This window comes from Sciurus vulgaris (genome assembly GCF_902686455.1).
Source record: "Sciurus vulgaris genome assembly, chromosome: 1".
Lineage (NCBI taxonomy): Eukaryota > Metazoa > Chordata > Mammalia > Rodentia > Sciuridae > Sciurus > Sciurus vulgaris.
Genome location: NC_136461.1, coordinates 172532218 through 172552562, shown reverse-complemented (window position 1 = coordinate 172552562; position 20345 = coordinate 172532218). Strand labels below are relative to the sequence as shown.

At 37.5% G+C, this 20345-nt stretch overlaps 1 protein-coding gene across 1 annotated transcript in view; it reads left to right on the top strand.

Annotated features, from left to right (window-relative positions):
• Positions 1-20345, top strand: part of NIPAL2 (NIPA like domain containing 2) — a 78253-nt gene that overhangs the window by 54366 nt on the left and 3542 nt on the right. Inside the window, exons 6-9 of the mRNA XM_079126369.1 lie at positions 7163-7259; positions 14083-14218; positions 16105-16193; positions 20229-20292. Of these exons, the coding sequence (XP_078982495.1) occupies positions 7163-7259; positions 14083-14218; positions 16105-16193; positions 20229-20292 (386 nt within the window). The remainder of the gene's footprint in view (positions 1-7162; positions 7260-14082; positions 14219-16104; positions 16194-20228; positions 20293-20345) is intronic.

Genomic DNA, 20345 nt, shown 5'->3' with positions numbered 1-20345 from the left:
ATATAGTCCACTCTTGCCAACCCTGTCCACTCTCTGAGCTCCATGTGCTCCTCTCCTTACAACCTTGTAGATTAGTCCCCACATCTTGCCATGTGGAATTGCTTTTTTTGCTCCTGACACCCTTGAACCTTGTGCTGCATCTGCTGTCTGCCTCTCATCTTCTAGAATCCCCTCCTTCCAAATCCAGACTTATCTGTCCTTCCCAGGCCTCTGCTAAGCTCCAGGCCTGCATTCTCTTTTGTCCACTTATTACTCATCCCTGTTTGGACATTCCATAGGTTTCTCAAATGTCAACTATCTGAAATTGACCCAGTGCCCCCCAAACTCTCTCACTCCAATATTTTGTGTGTCAGCCTCCTATACTGGAAATCTGAGCTACACATAACTTCTCTCACACCCTCATTTCCCACTCTCCCTCCCATCCTATTGGAAGTTTTAAAGTTTCTTGAACTTAACCCTCTTTTATATTCCCATTGCCTTTTCATCAGTTCAGGCTTTCATCATCCCTTGCTCAGACTATACCAGCTGCCTCTTAATGAATCTGATTCCCTTGCTGCTCATCATCAACACTGTGGCTGGAAGTATTCTCCAAAAAGAGAGATCTGCTGAGTTAGTACACTCCAGCCACATATCCCAGTGCCACTCCGTCTGCAGTTCCCTCTGCCAGCAGAGTCCTAGCTCCTTGGATCCACGTCTCCATGTCCTTGCAAATCCCTCCAAACAAGCCCTCATGGGCACAGCTCAGATGGGGCATCTTCTGTGAAAGAGCATATTACCAAGTAAATTGCTCCATTTTCTGAGCTTTCTAAATGATACATTATGTTTTAATCACCTGTTTTCCTTTCTATTCTATTCCAGTAGACTCTGCACACCCTCTTGGAAGAATGATTATTGGTTTATAAATAGGTCAGCTATCAGTCATAATGCCCTGCCTATCGAAACACCCATTCTTGATATGTTATGGCCCTGATTTTTATTCTCAGGACTTTGATTTTACCCTAGCTCTGTCACTTCTCACCTCTTCCCCTAGCCCCTGCTCCCCACCCCAACCTTTAGTACTGGGCTTCCCAACTCAGATTAGCCTTCCCGAGGTCATTTGGACTTCATATCTTCCACCCACCCATTCATTTTCCTGTCTGTCCACCAAACTCAGTCCTTTAACTATCAGATTTCATTCATCAGCTATACACACTAGAAGTTTTAATCCCTGTGATTTACTTCTGTTCTTTAAACTCTGTTGAATATTTCATGACAGTCCAGGCTTGAAGTCCTACCAACGCATTACTACTTTCTGCCTACAGGCAAAACAGTCTTCATCCAGTAAGAAAAGAGTGACATAACCTGTGATCAGAAAATTAATAGCCCGAGTCAAATCCTTTGGAGATTAAAGAATAAAGATCAAGTCTTATTTCTGGAATAATTTGCATTGCTTCATGATGATGTGTCTTATATTAACACCAGAGAAAATATTTGAAAAGAACAAAGCCTCATTTTATTAAACCTTATATTTCCACAAAAATACTCTGAAATTAATTACATTTTGTCATTTTCCAGAGTCAACTCTTAAATTTATTCATTTATTTATTCACTCATCCATTCAACTGACTAGATACCTTGGTTCCAGAGAGGAATTCCTATAGCAGGAATTTTACAGTACCAGGAGAGACCTATACTCCAGGAAAATCCTATAAGAAAGTTTATTTGAAAGTAAATGCCACACAGAAAAAAAATGTAGCTAATTCTAGGTATTTATAAAATAAAATAGCACAAAATAAGTCTTTAATAAGATCACATTTGAACAGCACTGGATGTTGGATTAGACTCTAAGGGGAATAGGTTCATGTTATATTAATGTGGAATTTCATCCGTTATATATAGTTTCACCTCTAAAGACTTTGGGAGTGATCAATTATATACAAAGATCTTAAGAGGAAGTTTGGTTTAAATCTGTTAAACATCTAAGTAATTAACATTTAATCATCAGATGTGACAGATTCAGTGCTCTTTCTGCAAAGTATGACTGAAAAGATCATAATTACGCAATCAAGACTACTCTTTGACAAACATGCATCGTTTATGTATTACACTGCATATAAATACAGCACCAGAATTGCTTTTCAGGACTGATCAAATACCTTATAAAATTAATTAAGATATTTAATATTTTAATAAGTTTTGCATTCCTCAAAACAGGAATTGTAAAATGGCGTTGCAGGCTGGGTTATACCATCCCCTTACCTTACATTTTATCTGGACAGATGGGTGTCTGTTTTACCTTTAAGGTTTCCATTAAGTGGAAACCTTACAGCAGCAAGTCCCAGGAGCTTGTCCTCTAGTCTAGCACTCTTTTGCAAGAGGATTTGAGAAGCCTGGTGTAGGCTAGTAGCAGAAGAATGAAGTGCCCTTTGTTCACCACTAACATAACCTCTCCCCACCTGTCTGCCTCATATGGGTAGCTCCCCTCATTGATACCTGCCAAAAAAAAAAAAAAAAAAAAAAATGAGTGGGGATTCAAGCCCAGACTGGCTTGGAGAGAAATGGCATAACAGGGCCCTCTGTGGAATCCATCATCTCTGTCAGCAGGTTAAAAGCCAGAAGTCTTTGAGGAAAGAGATAGGTTTAATTTTGTTAGTCTTGTATGCCCTGAGTTTATTTGACCAAAGAGTCCTTTTCCAAAAGATCTTTTTTGAGTAATTCATATTAACATGTTCTGCAGAGTCCACGTGAGGAAATGCAGCCCTAAGCCCCAGTTACTTCATGTTCTTTGGCAGGCTTGATCATAGCCATTTTGCCCACCCAGATTTTCCAAGAGACTATTCAAATTGAAACCTCTGTAGTGAACATAAAATCCTTCACAAAATAATCTGCATGGTGCTCATTTTAACTCCTCTGGACAAAAAAATAAATGAGCAGAAGCAAGGACCAAACCTGTCATTTGGGGTAATTCTATTCCTCAAAGCTGATTATTAAGTCAACCTTTCTGGCAATGTTCCTTCACAACCCACTGTCAGGTGTTAAAAACCTGAAGGGAGAAAACTGCATGTTTTTATAAGACATCAGTGTCGCTTTGTTTTCTGGATGCAAACAGTACCCGCGTGCCCGCAGTGCAGTATACCATGCTCATGGAGCAGCTGAGCTGTGCATAGCTTGGGCTGCAGCCTGTGCTTTACCTACTTAATGACCCTATATTTGGGGCACCATTATCCTCTCCATCTCACAGATGGGGAAGCTGAGGCTTAGAGAGATCCAGTAACTTGCCCGAGGTCATATAAATTTGAAATGGGAGAGCCAGAATTCAAAACCAAACTATCCTCCACAGGTGAAGGTAGGGACACACTTCTCTAAACACCTCTCTGTGCAGAATTAACAAAGCTGATTACCAAGGATCAAATCTTTGTCCAAACTTGACCTAGGAGAGAATGCGGAGGGCCTATTCTTTTGGACAAAGATGCTGTATCAAAGGCTATGCTTCCAAGAAACATCTTGGTGAAAGAAAAGGAGGTAAACTCATGCTTGGATTTTTGTACTGGAAGTGGAGCATCCAACAGGGAAAGCATATCTGTCCTTTGCCACTTCACCCCTGAACTGCCAGTGCCCTTTAAACCCCTGAAAACAAGGTGACTAGTGCCTCTAAATCTGAATAGACTAGAGAACCAATCCAGAAAACCTAAAGTCCTGGAGGGAGAAAGTCAATTCAGAAAACTCATCCCAAATAGTCCATTCCTCTGGAAAGATTTCAGGTGCCAGAACCTGAATTCATTTTCTGTTATTCTATAACAAATTGTCATAAACTTAGTGACTTAAAATAACACAAATTTATGACTGTAGTTTTCTAGCTCAGAAGTCTTACTCAGGTCTCACTGGGCTAGGGAGGCTATGCTCCTTGCCAGAGCCTCCAAGGGAGAGTTTGTCTCCTTGCCTTTTCTAACTATTAGAGGTCACCAGTGTTCCTTGGCTCGGGTCTTTCCTATGTGGCAGCTCTCTGACTGCAGCAGGGAAGGTTCTCTGCTGTCATGGACTTGTGTAATTATGTTGGACCACTTAAATCATCCAGGATCATCTCCCCCATCTCAAGGTCCATAACCTTAAATCTGCAAAGCCTCTTTGTCATATAATAGCATGTGGCCACAGGTTCTGGAAATTAGGACCTGGACTTCTTTGGGGAGCCATTATGCTGCCTACTGGGGCTGCATCCATTTAACCCCCAAGCCTCAATTTCTTCACCTGTAAAGTGGGGATAACTATAGTTTATACCACCTAAAGTGGTTGTCAGGATTCTATGAATTAGTACAAGTAGAGAACAGTTTGCAGCATGCAGTGGATGCACAGTAGAACCTGCTAACCTCAGAGATAGCAGTCAGCAAGGCAGCTCCTTCTTGGGGCACAGCAACCATGAAATTCCATCTTCTTTAATATTGATATCTTGAAAAAAGTTATTTAAAAAATTAACATTAGTTCATACACTTTGAATATTGTATTCCTGGGACTTGGCACAGGTAGAACCCAAGTCAACTATAGTTATTCTGTGAATAATGAGAACTCATGCTTTATTTATCTGAAGCCACAAATATAAAATTTGCAAAAACAAAAGAAAGAAAGAAAAAAAGGGTCATACATGATCTTTAGAACTTAGAACTAATACCCTCATTACCCCACCCCCCAAATTAACAGCTGGCATGCAACTAGATGTAGCTACCATGCTCCATGCTTTAGTGCAGGAAGAGCTTGCTGGCTTCCAGCAACGAATACAGCACTGCTGTGAATAATCCATGAAAGCATCAGTGTGAAATGGAAGCCTGTGCTTGAGGACACCAGGCCAAGAGGGGCCTTTTAACAGGTAGTGAGGTGCACAGAGATTGCGACACCCAATGTTTTGATGGAAGCTTTAGGGGAGACAAAGAGATGGTACTCTAACAGCTTTTGCAGCACCACTCAATTGAATTAAAGGCCCAACAAATGAGTCCTACAAGGAAAAATGAAAATAATTGGCTTACTTTACTCAGAGATGAAAAGTCCAAAGGATGATTTAATCTTCCATATTAGATGAGAAGCTTTTTAGAAGGAGGAAGATGTGGTCCTACAGCTTCCCATACCCATTCGGGACTAAAGGAAAACACAAATCAATAAGTAAAACCTTGAATTCAGACAGATTTTAATTGATTTTTAGAGGGCTCTGTCAGTAAAATGCGATCCTGGTCACAGTAAAGTCCTTAACTCCAGTGATTTTTAAGAAAAAAATGTAATGATGTACTTGTCTGCTATCAGAAAATAAGACTTCACATTTGATTTCAATCCAGGGATTCCCATCTCTTATCAAAAAATAATAATAGCCTGGCTTCTGGTTACCTTAAGGGCTACCAAAAAATGTTTTTAGTGTTAAAACAAAAATAAGGGGCCTGGGGTTATGGCATGTGTGAGGCACTAGGTTTGACCCTCAGCCCCACATAAAAATGAATAAATAAAATAAAGGTATTATGTTCATCTACAACTAAAAAGAAATATCTAAAAAATTTAAAAAAAAAACAATTTCAAAACTACACTGGAGTTTTTTTTTTTTCTTAAGGGTAGGAAAATTTCAGAATTTCAATTACTACTTATTGAACACTGTTTATTAGACAGTGTTTTATTTATTTGGCAAGTTGTTTATAATAAATTTAAGGTGTGTTTTACTTATTAATTTCATAAATATTTGTTAAGAGACTGACTGTGTACCAGGCCCTGGAGATAGAGTGGCAAACAGGACAGATAAGGTCCCTCTTTTCATTGAGCTGGCATTCCAGTGGAAGAGGCAGACAAGAAATATAGAGTATATGAACGAGAAATACACCAGGTGATGGTATAGCGGCCACAGCAACCTAAAACTGTGGGTGTGACAGGATGAATGGCTGGCTCTTTCAGATCAGAGTAATGAGGAAAGACCTCTCAGAAGAGATGATATTCTGAGAGCTAAGTGACTAGAAGGAGCCATTGTGCCAAGATCAAAGAAAAGAGTCTTTTAGGCAGAATATAGTTAGTACAAAGGCCCAAAGGCAGGAGCAATCTGAGGATTTCAGAGAACAAGAAAGGAAAGAAAGGAGGGAGGGAGGAGCAAAAAGGAGGAAGAGAAAAATAAGGAAAAAAGAAAACAGGGTACTTGCAATTGGCTTTAGTGGACCATCCCAAAGCAAGAGGTACAAACTTGGGTCCAAGAAGTTGGTTGGGGCTTTGTGATCCAGGAAAAAATTTGGATCTTAACCTAAATGGGATAGAAAAACCAAAAGAAATTTAAGCAAAGGAATAACTGGATCTAATTTTTATTTTTACTTCCTGTGTCATCCTGGATGAATTTCATTAGCATAATGCAGAGTGAAAAAGCAAGCAAGGGAAATGATCCCACATGGATAAAATCCAAGCACATATGAAAATAAACACGGTGTTTGAGAATATATAAAAATCTGGTAAACAATAAAGAAAGTGAATGGTAAATGCAAAGTGCAGTGCAGTGGTTCCTGGGCTGCTACAGAGACTTCCAAGGTATTGGTAGTTTCTGTTTCTTAGATTGGGCAGAAGGCACATGAATTCTTGATATATTGCTACATATACCCAAAATGTATATCGTACATATTCTCTTCTGCAATTTAAATATTTCATTATCCCACTTGTATGTTTAAATGAATCTTCTGGCTGCCAAATGACTGGCTTCTTGAGAAGCAAGAGTAAAATCAGACAAATTGGAAGATTATTGCAGTAGTCCAGAGAGAGCATGGCGGAGGGTGAAGAATGACAAAGGAGTTTCTAGCTTGTACAACAGAATGTATGGTGAGGTCATTTACTGAGGGGCAAAGGCCCCAGGAGGAACAAACTGAAAAGTAGGGAAATCAAAATTTAAGTGTTGCCTATATCCATGTGGTATGTCTACTAAACACACACACATGGACATGTCTAGAAGTCACAGCACGGTGAGTCCTGGAGAGCTAGATTTGGGTGTCACTGGTGGATTGGTCGTGTGAAAACTCTGAATCTGGATGACTGGGCTCCTTATATTGTTCTATGTTTATAATTGTCCCTGGGAACAATCAGTCACCCTCAGCTCTCATGAAAACTGCTGGGAAATCAAAAAGAGAAGTGTGACATTGTGAAGATTTTGTATAGAATAACTTACTCACATTTTTTTCATTTCTAGATTTTAGAAATGTTAATTTTCTGCATTCTTCTATATTTCCTTAAAAGAAAAGGAATGACGCATATTGTGATTCTGCTTACTCTGGTGGCACTTTTAGGTAAGGGGATATACTGTATTCTTATTCTAATTAACCCATGTTAAGTCATAAATGAAGTTTGAAGGAAATACTTGGGCATTCTATTACTTTCATACTGTTTCTATTTCTCAACTCTGATCAATAGAAAGAAATTGAGTCTAAAGTATACAGAGTATGCTTTGCACATCCATTATACTCACTTGGGACATATTTAATTCTTTACAAAATATACTTAAAGACTTTTACTCCTTGGTAATTTTATGTACTCTATAAAAACTTGCAAATTTTTAAAAGCAAATAATCAAAAAAGATTAAAAGAATAAACTAATGAACCTAATTTAAACTTTTGGGTGAGGAATCAGTTAACAAGATCTACCCTGTTTTTGTAACTTTAAAATATAGCTAAAATGAAGCATAAACATAAGCAGTATGATTTTATAAATACCATATTTCTTTCATTCATTTTTTGCCAACACTTTTACTTCTTTTACCAGAGACTTCTTATAGGATTTGAAATCTGATACTTAGATAACCCAACATATTTTAATGTATCATCCCTCCTTTCACCCTCTCCCCAACACACATTCACATATACCAACACAAGGAGATATTGCTAAACATTTGGGAAATTCCTTTTCCAAATCTTATTTAAAACCCTTTCTTTACCTCTTCTTTGCCAATAAGATGACCCATACATCCTGTATTGTTGGTTATAACTGTACATTATACTTATACCATTGGACAGGCTATAGCCCTATGTAACTGAGGTACTGGGGTTTTCATTTTTCCATCTCATCAACTAGTTCTCTCCTTTGTATTGGAGGATTTGTGTTTAAGATGGTTACTTTTAGAAACAAATTCAAGTATGGTGTTGATCAAGAGAACAGAAAGGGAAATTCATTTCTTTCTTTCCAAATTACCAACTAGGGAGAACAAAAGCAAATAACAGAAAGAAAATGTACATTAAATAGGAAATATTGAAAATAAATCTTAAGTAGGACAAAATTAGAAAATTAAGATCATACATTATCAATCATGAGCATAAATGTAAATGGCCTAAGTTTACCTAGTTAAAAAAGAAAGATTCTCAAATTGCACTTCAGAGAAACTCTCGGATAGATATTGAAAAAGATTCTGAAATTGAATTCAGCCCATTGCCCTGGGTACAGCTCTGTGAGAGTTATTGAAATAGACACCACCCAAGCCTTTGGGGTGCTTCCTTCACCAATACCTCTTCCTCTAACCCTAACCCTGCCATGATTAGTCACTGGGCATTAATGCAGGGAGCCTAGGCCTGTACCCTTTCTGATTGCCTTATTGGTTGTGAAACATTTTGGTTGTATACATCAATTTTATCTAAAACAAGGTAGCTCAGGTTGAAAAGAGAAGAAATCAGGGATTAAGATATTACTATCTAAGTTAAAACAAAGATAGAAAACATTAAACATAACAAATGGGAGTAATCAATTCAGAACATCATATATAAGATGCTATGAAAAATCTGCAGAGACATTCAAAACTACATTAATAGAAATATAAGGAGAGTAGAGACTTAGCATAGGGAAGATAAGTAGATGTACAAATACATCAAGATAGGGAATCTGAATACTTAAAGTCATACTAGTATCTAATATTGAACTCCACATCCCAAAAATAGAGAATATGCCTTCTTTCCACTGCCCGTATATCATTTACAAAAGTTGATTATATAATTGGTCACACACACACAAAAAAATCCTTGATCAATTCCAGGAAGTTGAAAGAGTACAGACCACATTCTCAAGTCACAGTGAAATAAAAACAGAAAATAATAACAAAAATAAAAACCAGTAAAATCTTCCCACCTGGAAATGTTAACAGTACTCTTAAACTGCAGCTGGGCAATGTAGAAACCAAGACTTAATTGCAGCACATTCTTTTTAAATTACTGTGAAAACACTTGATATTAAAACTTATAGTTAATGACTAATGCTGTATTCAGAGGAAATTAATTGCTTTTGATGTAAGTCAAAGTGTTTAGTTCAAGAAGTTAGAAAAAAACACTGAAATAAAGCTAAGAAAGGCAGAAAGGAGCGATTGATAAAAGCAAAAACAAATGAAATAGAAAACAGAAAAACAGTAGGTTGAAAAAAACACCCAAAACCAGTTCTTAAAAGACAGTTAATAAAATAGATCCTCCATAGGGAAAAAAAATTTACAAATACTCAAAAAATAGAAATGAGAGATGAAGGGAAAGATAGTTGTATACACATATTTAATACAACTTAAATTACTCATTTAACTTATGTAAAACTTAAATAAACTGTATTTTTTAAGGAAAATAACTATGAAGAAATAAATGAGTTGTTAAAAAATCACATTCTGAAAAAAGAACCAGGTCTAGACAGTTCCAAAGGTTCAAATCTTTAAGGAACAGATTATTCTGATGTTGGTGGAACTATTTGAGGACTTCAAGAAGAAAGCCTTCCCTCTTTAAAATATAATCAGATAAATACTGATTCCAAATCTGAAGAAGATAATACAAATATAGAACACCCTGAACTAATTTCACTGCCAACTATTGGTGGAAAAATCCCAAATGAAATATATTAGCAAGTGGAATCCAGAGCAAATCATACTTCATGACCAAGTGATCTTAATGAAACTGGTTCTTTCTCTTTGTAACACAGCAACTTGGTATTTACATTCTACATGTATGTTTAATGCATCGTTTTTGAGCTTATCTTCCTTGCCAGGTTCAACTCATGAAGATAGAACATGTCTTTTATTTGTACTGCATATACTCTACCTAGAACTAAGCCAGTGAGCACACAATAAGCATTTGAATTAATTAACTAAAAAAGTATGAGTCTTTAAGAAATCCTCATGTTAATGAATCAAAAGGGAAATATTAAGATGTCGGTCAGATGGTACAAACTTGCAGTCATAAGACAAATACATTCTGTAGATCTGATATATAACATGGTGCTATGGTTATCAATACTATATCACATATTTGAAATTTGCTGAGTGTAAATATTAAATGTTCTCACCACATACACAAAAAGATGGTGGCTGTGTAAAGCAATAAATGTATTTTCCAACTCGACTGTAATAATCATTTCACTAGACATGTATAGCAGATCAAATATACAGCACCGTACACCTTAAATTTATCAATTTTATTTTTCAATGATGCCACAATAAACCTGGGAAAATGCATAAAAAATGGAAATGTGTAATTATCTCAATAGGTGCTGAAAAGTCGTGTTGAAGTTTATCCATTCCTAATTAAAAAAAAAAAAAACCTTAATAGTGAATACCAAAATTGTCCTCAATACCATAAGAATGATGTAATGATGTAATGAGAAAGAAAGATGTCCACTCTTCACTGTGCTCATCTTGCTCCTTGAGTATTTTACAGTGGTCATTAAGGACTTTTACAAGGAAAAACAATTAGGAAAGCCATGTGGCAACTTTGAAGAAAATATGTAGAGTATCATATAAAACGGAAGAAGTAGCCCATGACATTACTCACCTGTGGTGTGATTGAAAGTACACATGAGGCAAAATCTGGGAATAGACAAGAGAAAGGGAAGCACATACATGGGGTGTTTTCTTTATCGTTGCTATGATATTGGTTGTGTGACAGATATAAAAAAAGAACTGAAAAAGAAATAGAGTAATCAGGAAGAAAGAAATCTGGCTTCTAGTGAGTTCCTTTCTCTATATATACACTATACACATACATATATTTCATATATTTGTTTGATTATAAATTGAAACATAATTCTGTGTATTTATGGAATATAAAGTGCTGCTATGATTTATGACTATCATGTGGAATAATTTAATTGGTTAACGTATTCATCACCTCAAATGCTTACCATATTTTGTGATGAGAACATTTGAAATTTACTTTCTCAGCAACTTAAAAATATAGACAAAATCTCAGTTAGACAGGAGAAATACAGTGAGGAGACTTGGGTGTGTGGGTGGTTGTTTTCTCGTGTGCTGGAAGTTCTGTTGCAGTCTCATGACCTCCTTCTTTAAAGGAATCTGAAGCCTCTTAGCACAGCTCTTCTGGCAGGGCAGAAAGCTGCAAAAGCTGGGAAGTCCTGCTCTGTCCTTAGCATATTCTGGTTGTCAAATCACAATAAATAAATGAAATATTGATGAATCTAAGAAGACATTGATCTAGGATCTGGTCATCTAGGAAGTCCTTGGAACAGGATGAGGAACTAAGAAAAGACTGAAAGGGCCAAATATCAAAGACTGGGCCAGCGTGTGTTGGAGGAAAATGGTGATGTTATGTTGATTAAAGCAATATGTTTATTGTTGAAAATTAAGAAAATAGAGAAATATACAAAGAAAAACATTAAAAAGCATGTCATGGGGCACAGCAGCACAGTATAACAGTATGCCTGGTATTCTCTGCAAGGCAGTTTATCAGGATATTTTAGAAGCCTTCTCAGTGACTGTCAACACAGTAATTCCCCTTCAGGTAATTTTCCAAAGGAAATAGGCAGAGTGATAGACAGATTTATGTTCAAGAATATTCACTGTGGCCTCATTTTAATAGTAAAAGAAAATGGATTCAATTCAAATATCAAAAAAATAGGGAATGGTCAAAATAAATTGTACATTCATACAAAAGCATTCTTTACAGCAAATAAAAGTCAGGCTTTAGAAGAATACTTCATGGCACAGAAAATATTTAATTGTAATGGAAAATAGATTCTAAGTAGTATATGCCATATGATTCGCATGTTATGATACATTCATACTTACAAATAGAAAAAATAATGATGAGTCCAAATGTTAAAAATGATTTGGGAGCAAGTGTTGAAATTACAGATGATTTTTTTTCCCAGGATTTTCTGCACTTCCCACTTTTTAAAAAATGAACATGTACACTTTTACAGATATTCCCAGTGCTATAGATAACAACCGACAGTATCTTAATGTGGTTTTTTTAGCCATTTTCTCTGCATACATAAGTACTTTCTATTTATATGTATATAACATTAGAATTGCATGTTTCAAAATTGCATTACAATTTTTTTATTTCCACCTATCCACATCAGTCCCCCTACAGAAAAATCTTCAAAGTGCCTGACACTGGCCTAGAAACAACTTGCAATTACAATAGTGATTAATCACTTGGTGACTATGTGCTTTGACAACATAAGGATTATAGAAATTGATAGTTTATCAGTTGAGTAAATAATTTTAGTTTTGCTTTTATTTTGTGTTCAAGTATAATTTAAAATCAGATTGTGGTTAAATCAGATGACCTTTAAGGTTCTTTGAAATCCCAAGGTTCTGAAGCTAATGGAACAGTGTGTTCAACTCCTTCTCGGTTAATTATCCCTTTGGGAGACCTGGCTATTCAGACCACGAGACTATAGCCATGTTGTGCTCCAATTTCAGGCAAAGTATTTTAGGAGGAAATCAAGGTCCCTGAAGAGCTGACCTACAAACTTAAGCCTCAAGTGACACACAGATCTCTATAGATATTTAAAACTCCTAGATTAGCTAAGACATGACTATTGTCATAATTAGTCAGATATGACATCTGAAATATGTAAGAAGACCAGGTCAAAAGACATTTGAAGATAGAGAGGGAACTGTTTTTTTTTTTTTTGTTTTGTTTTTTAAGGCCTCTTTGTTCTGATTGGGAGGGTTGCTTTTAGAATTTATCACCTGGTCTCCTCTGCTTATTAGGACTTTTAACTGGAAGAAAATGCCTAATTTTGAGTGTACCCTAGAGTCCTTCAAGTTAAAGTACATTCTCAGGTTTTAGAAAAGAAAATTATGGGAGGCGTTTTATGGTTGGCCTTCACCTGCTATTTTAAACACATTCCTTATATATATCTAAAAAGAAATAATACCTTTCCAAAAACTAAAAGGAAGAAAGTCAGCTATATTGTGACCAGGTAGCTCAACAGCAACAAAGGGAATATTTCTCCTTCACTTGCCTTTGCCTTATAATTATTTGTTTTCATCTAAAAATTATTTTTGAACTTTCTATGGATTTCAGCTAAACCAAGGAATTATTTGCAACAGTAACTTCAGAAAGAAAGAAAAGCACTAGGTTCCTCCTACCGAAAGAATTGTGGGGAGAAGATGCTCATTGCTTTCACAATGATAGAACCTGGTCATTTGTCTTAATTGATATTCAGAACCTATGAAAAATGTGTTTGTGTAAGGATGGGTCCCTCTTTAGCACAGAAAATAAATGGATAGTGTTTATGGAAGTCTCAGATTTATGGTTCACTCTGAGAAATGACACTTCAGCTGTGGTCCTGCTTCCAATTATTGTCTTTGTCAAAACCCATTTTTAATGTAACCTCTAGGCGTGTCCTAACATAAAGGCTCACGCATATACTTCAGGCAAGTCTCAGGAAATGAGGAGTGTATAGCTTCCTACTTCCCTGTCTTTGCATCTATTTGGCCTTAAATTTTTCCTATAGTTTGATAGTTATTTCCCCACGAATATCTGATGGACAGTCTGAACCTTCTCACCTCCTCCCCTCCCTGTGCTCACCCTTCCCGTCCACTAGTGAGCATAATCTTTGCAGCACCCTTTCAACAGAGCTGAAAAATAAGCACCTTGTTCCAAAGATAAAAATCACCCCGTCCACAGATCTTTAGCTGATTTAAACACATTTAAAGGCTGACACAGCCTGAGCGACAAGAGGGGCTCCTTGGTGAGTTTCACACCTTCCCCTGCCCCTCTCACCCCCGTTTTCATTCTTAAAACACAATTGGCACATATGCTACTCCACCACACAAACTCAAGATATGTATCTGTAATTGTCTCAAATATGTTCTTTATTCGTGTTTGTGTTTTCTTTTCCAGCCTCATTGACTGTTATTTCAGTAAAAGCCGTCTCAGGCATGATCACTTTTTCTGTGACGAATAAAATGCAGCTAACTTATCCCATCTTCTATATCATGTTTATCATCATGATAGCATCTTGTGTTTTCCAAGTCAAGTAAGTTAGCTTCTACATACTCACTAATCTTTCAACATTCCTGTGCTGCTTTCTCCAAGTGTTGATCTTTATTGGCTTCAGATGATAATTAAGATGAGCTGCCATGGGTTTCTAAGGGTGAAGGACCCGCAGGTTACCCACAGCCAACATGCCTTGCTTTGTCCTTTGCATATAATAAGAAGTTTTTACTGAGCATCGCCTTCATGTTCTGTGCTTTCTAAAATGTGGTCATAATCCAGCTAAGTGCGCTTTGATGCTTTCCTGATGCTCTTCTGCTTGTAATTAATATCCATCGTACACAGGTTGTCATTAGCAATAAATCAAAGGGGCAGGTCCACGTCCAGGATTTCATTCTAAATATAGGAAAGACGTGAACCCTTCACCTTCATTTCTTAGCTCATGCTCATTAATTGCCCAGAGATGGACAAAACCAGACGTTTGGCCGGGAGGAAAATCCTTTCCCCAGAACTCTGCATCTTTGGCCAGAATTTTCTTTGCACCCATGGGATTGCAGAATGATTGTTTTATGTTTCTCTTGGGTCCTAATAGTGGTGACATGGAACATTTTTAATTTCTGCTTTTCTCTGCCCCCACTTCCCTCTGCTCTAATCAGTCCCCCTCCATTTCACGTTGTGCTTATGTCTTTGCCTGCTAGGCCCTCTTGAGTTGGCCAGAGAGTTTTCTATTCACCCCGGAATGCTACACAAAAGCATCACCCGGTGCCAGTCAGTAAATCAGAGCTCTGAATGTGACTGATGCCTTCTGTATGTGGGAGATGTAAAGTCTAACTGTTATGGGCTGGATATAGCCCCAGTGCAAGGCCTCTGGAGGGTTGCTGGAGAAGCCCAGCACTCTGTCACTGTTTTGTCGTTTCCTTATAAGACTGATTATGTTTATAATATTGAATCTTGCTATTTTGTTTCTTCTCTCTTTCTTCTGAATTAATCGGTACTGCTATAGTATCTTAGGGGATTTAGTGGTTAGTGTCATTATCCTTATCCTTAGCTTCTGTGACTTTAAAAGGCACACACGGTGGAAGGTAAACTCCATCCTTTTGCCCCTGCTGCAGTCCCTGTGCCTGTCGCACTGTAGAACCTTGGTTCTCAGCCTGGTTTCCCATTAAAATTACCCAGATTGCTGTGTTTAGACATGTATGTGAATATGAACGTGTACACACACACACATTCCTGCAGTTATGTGGCCCTCCATACATATATGTGTGCACCACACCTCAGTTCTACCCACAAAGGGTTTTATTTTTAAATTGCTCTAGAGTAGAACCTAAGCATTAGTGCTTTTTTAAAGCACCCAGGTGATATCTATGCAATTCACTGCTTTATAAAAGTCTAGTCCTTGGCCAGGCAGCGCAGCACAGAGTGGGAACCTGAATTCCTGTTGGTGGCCAAAGTGAAAAGCTGAGCTCCCACATGTGCTCTGCAGCTGGAGCACTGAGCATTGTTTTTGAAACATTAAACATTCCTTTACTTCTCCATCTTCTTTCTTGGCACGTGGCCTGTCAATGGATAGCTATAGTATTCCCCAGATATGATATTTAACAGATTCAAGGGTCTATCCTAATGAATCAGCCCCAGTATGATACTGGGTCCAGCAGCTTGAATCGCTTCCAACTCAAACTTCTGTGGCCTCAGAATATGATTAATTGCTTTTCATTGTTACTGTTGTTGGTTTAAACAGACCATAAAACCTGACATCTGATCTCATACATCAGATGCACATAAGCTATGACTGCTGATTGGAAATGCCCTTTCGCTGCACTTCCTTTCCCTTTGTAGTTGTAGCTACAGAACATGCATCTCTTGAAGTTATTGTTAACTTATTGCTAAGCTTCTCGAAGCCCAAGCTCTAGTAAGTGCCTTCTGCTCTAGGTTCCTGAATCAAGCCACGAAGCTCTACAACACGACAGCGGTGGTACCCGTTAACCATGTTTTCTTTACCACCAGTGCCATCATCGCAGGTGAGTTTTGACTTTCCATACGTAGGGGGTTCCACCCCCACCTCATAAGTGAAGCTTCTCTCAGGGTAAATAAGAGAATCAAGGGATGTTGAGGTCATAGGAAACTGAGGAACCCATGTCCCCCCAGCCTGCACCCAGTGCCTGAATTTCTCCCATGACATCCTCCAGGACAGGCTATTCGTGGTGTGAATGCTTCCCAATACTGTCTCCTGAGACAGCTCAGTCCTGTTTTGTATCTCTCATTATTCAGAGGGTTCTAATTATTAGAAAGTTTTTCCTCATACTAGAACTGAAATCAGTTTCATTGGAATTCAAGACAATCATCTTTGTTCTGCTTCCGGAAGTCTTCCCCTTAATAGCCCTGCCAATAATCAAAAAACCAAAAACTCCTCTTGAGTCTTGTCTCTGGGCCAGACTTGGTCAATTTCATGTACTCTTCCCTATATGCCCCTCACTAGCTTGATCAGAGTCGGGTCTCAAAACCAATTCAGCATATTAGGCAAGGAGAGACAGATAAGCATGGGAACTACTGCCTTCACTGTTCTGGCCTCTATTTTCTTCTGTTACAGTTTTTATGTTTTGATGGACAGTTTTTTAACATTACAGACACAACAGTGTTCAAAAGTACAAATTTAAAAACTTGGTCCAAATCAAATATAGTAGATTCAAATAGATTACTTCTAAATGTAGTACTGGTATGCCCTAGTCCTTGGCTTATTTGATATGTTTACCACCTTCTTATCTTGGGAGTTTCTCTCTCAATGTAAATTTTTTGTATTTTGGAAGTAATTGGGGATTATCCACTTCTGAATTGGTGCATCTCTCTCTTTTCTTTCTTAATCTCATGGCAAACAGTGGACAAGTTTCTTTTTTAAAATATTCTTTTAGTTGTCAATGGACCTTTATTTTATTTATATGAGATGCTAAGAATCAAACCCAATGCCTCACACATGCTAGACACGCACTCTACCACTGAGTTACAAACCCAGCCCGACAGGTTTCTTTTATTAAGTAATAATGTATTTTATGTTTCCCAAAATTGAACCTTTTTTTAAAGAAAAACTTTATATTCCAAGACATCTAAATTTTTTTTTCAGTATTTTACACTTTCTGATAAAAGAAAGTGAGAAAAGATTGTATACTGTTACGTCCTAGAATCACTAGAAAGTGAAAATTAGACCCAAAAGAGTTATAGGAATGATATCCAACCTATAATTAATATAAATATGCAAAAAGATGTGTAGAGAATGTAGTTCCCTGGGCAGAGGGTTTTCTAGGAGGACGACAGGGCTGGGTCTTAATACTCAACACATGGAGTAATCGATGAGTCAGGGAGGCTGGGACTCTGGGAGTGTTAACAGTTCATCTTATGTTACGGGTGGAATGGAAGTGAATCTTCTCAATTAACTTCTCTCCGCTTCTGTCACAGAGCATCGCTTAAAGTTAAATATTTGCCTATAAAGTAGTCGAGTTTTGCCTGTTCCTTTTACTGCTAGAGCCAGTGCAGAGGAGGCTACACTATCAGAGGCACCCTCATGAGTTTGGGTAGGTGATCCCAGCCCCCTAGAACTGAGGTCCATAGTTTTTATCAAGGCCTTACAAATGTTTCTACTCTACAGTTCTACAACTCAACAATAAAGACACAAATGACCTGATTTTAAAATGCACAAAGGATTTAAATAGATGTTTCTGCAAAGAAAATATAAAATGGCCAACAAACATCTGAAAATATGTTCAACATCACTAAGCACCAAGGAAATGTAAATCAAAACACAGTTGGATATCAGTTCACATCCATTAGGATAGCTGCTATTGAAAACAGAAAATAGCAAGCATTGGAGAAGATGTGGAGAAATTAGAACTCTCATGCATCTTCGGTAGAATATAAAATGGTGCGTCTGTTATGGAAAACAGTATGGCAGTTCCTCAAAAATATTTAAAAATTGAATTCCCATATAATCATCATTTCCACTTGTGGGCACATACCCAGAAGAATTGAAAGCAGGGTCTTAAAAGAGATTTATAATATCTATGTTCATAGCAGCCGTATTCAGAATAGCCAAAAGGTAGAGGTAGCCCAAGTGCCCATTGACAGATGAATGGATAAACAAAATTTGGTTTATACATACAATAGAATATTATTCAGCCTTTCAAAGGAGGAAATTCTGATACATTCAAACCACAAATGAATCTTGAGGACATTATTCTATGTGAAGTAAGTCACAAAAGAAAAATACTGTACTATTTACTTATCTGAGGTATCTAAAAGAGTCAAATTCCTAGAAACAGAAGGTAGAATGGTAGTTGCCAGGGACTGGAGGGAGAGGAAATGGGGAGTTGTTTAATTGGAACAGAATTTCAATTGTTCAACAGGATAAATTCTGGAAATTGGTTGTGCACCAATGTGAATATACTTAACACTATGGATCCATATATTTAAAAATGATTAAGATGGTAAATTTTACATTATTTACATTTTATTATAATTTTTTGTTTGTTTGGGATGGAGTCTCACTGTGTTGCCTTGCCTGATCTTGAACTCAAAATCCTCCCATCTCAACCTCCCAAGTAGCTGGGATTACGTGCATGTGCCACTGCGCCTGGCTTACTTGTCTATAATTTTTTTTAAATGAAATGTGTTTCTACTCTTTGAAATGGAAATTCCACTTCTAGAAACCCATTCTAACGCAAAAAAAAAAAAAAAAATCACAAAACTCTGGGGAAAACATGTAAGAGAAGTTCATTGCTACTTTACTAAAGAATAAGCATTTAGAAACAGCTTAAAATGTCCTCAGAAATGAATATTATGGTGCATCAGTTTAGAATAACATGGACAATAAAATGATCATGAAGAAGTATATAATAGTATGGAAAATGTTTCAGAAATATTCATTCATTCAATGAATACTCATTAGAACTGGATGTGGCTTCTTCCTGGAAGAAGTCCATTCTCAGAGTGAGGAGGTAAAGTTGAGGCTGAGGAAGCTTTGTCTCCTGTGGGTGGGACTCCTCTCATTCACAGCGGGGACTCCATCACAGAGTCAGCCATGCACAGGAGACACTTGGTGAGTATTCCTTGACTGGCCCCCGAAAGGAAAACTCTAATTCCAGGTGCTTCGTAAGTTAAGAATATCTTGTTTAACAAAAACCCTACAAAGGCTTGAGGACCTTAAACCAACAAGAAATCATTGAGACCAACAGGGAGAAGAAAAGCTCCTCAAAGCAAATGCTGCATGCTTGCTTTCCACTACCTAGAAGGGGAGGCCGGAGAAGGAGATGGGAGCAGTCGGCAGAGGAGAATGGAGCTAGGGCAACACCCTGTTAACAGTGTCCTCCTGTGCCTGCATGGGCATATGGCCAAGCTAGCATATCACAGGGCATAGCCAAGAGTGACAAGAAGGGGCTGCAGCAGCTGGCCTGAGGTGGGCCTGCCGTGTCAGTGACCCCATGGTTCATTCAGACTCAGACCAGATGCTGACCCTGATCTAAAATCGTAGGTGGGAAATAATCACTAGGGTTTTGTTCCCTTGCATATTCTGGTGAGGAATTCTTGGACTAGGTAAGAAATTTCTGCTTGCAAAAGTTATGTCAAGCTAGGCACAGTGGGCAATACCTGTAATCCCAGCAACTTGAGAGGCTAAGGCAGGAGGATTGCAAGTTCAAAGCCAGACTCGGAAACTCAGCAACTTAGCAAGACTTTGTCTCAAAATTTAAAGAAATTAAAAAGGACAGAAGATGTAGCTCAGTGGTAAAGCACCCCTGGGTTCAGTCCCCAGTATCAAAAAAAATTCTTATGTCTATCGTGTTGATTTTATAATGTTGATGATCTATTACATAAAATCTATGTCTCTATTCCTTTGGAATAATGTAAAATGTAAGTGTAGCATGCAAATTTTTTTAAAAATAAACTACTGAATGTGCATTTTAAGGGTAACCATATTTAGAAAAAATATATTTACATCATTCTAGAAATAATATGTAACTATTATAAATACTCCTACCCTAAAATTAATTTTGCCTTCTATTCCTATATAGGTATCGTATTTTACCAGGAATTCCGTGGTGCCGCTTTTCTCACTGTATTTATATATTTTTTTGGGTAAGTAAATGTCTCAGAGGTAAGGTATGTGAAATTCTATTACTTTTATACAG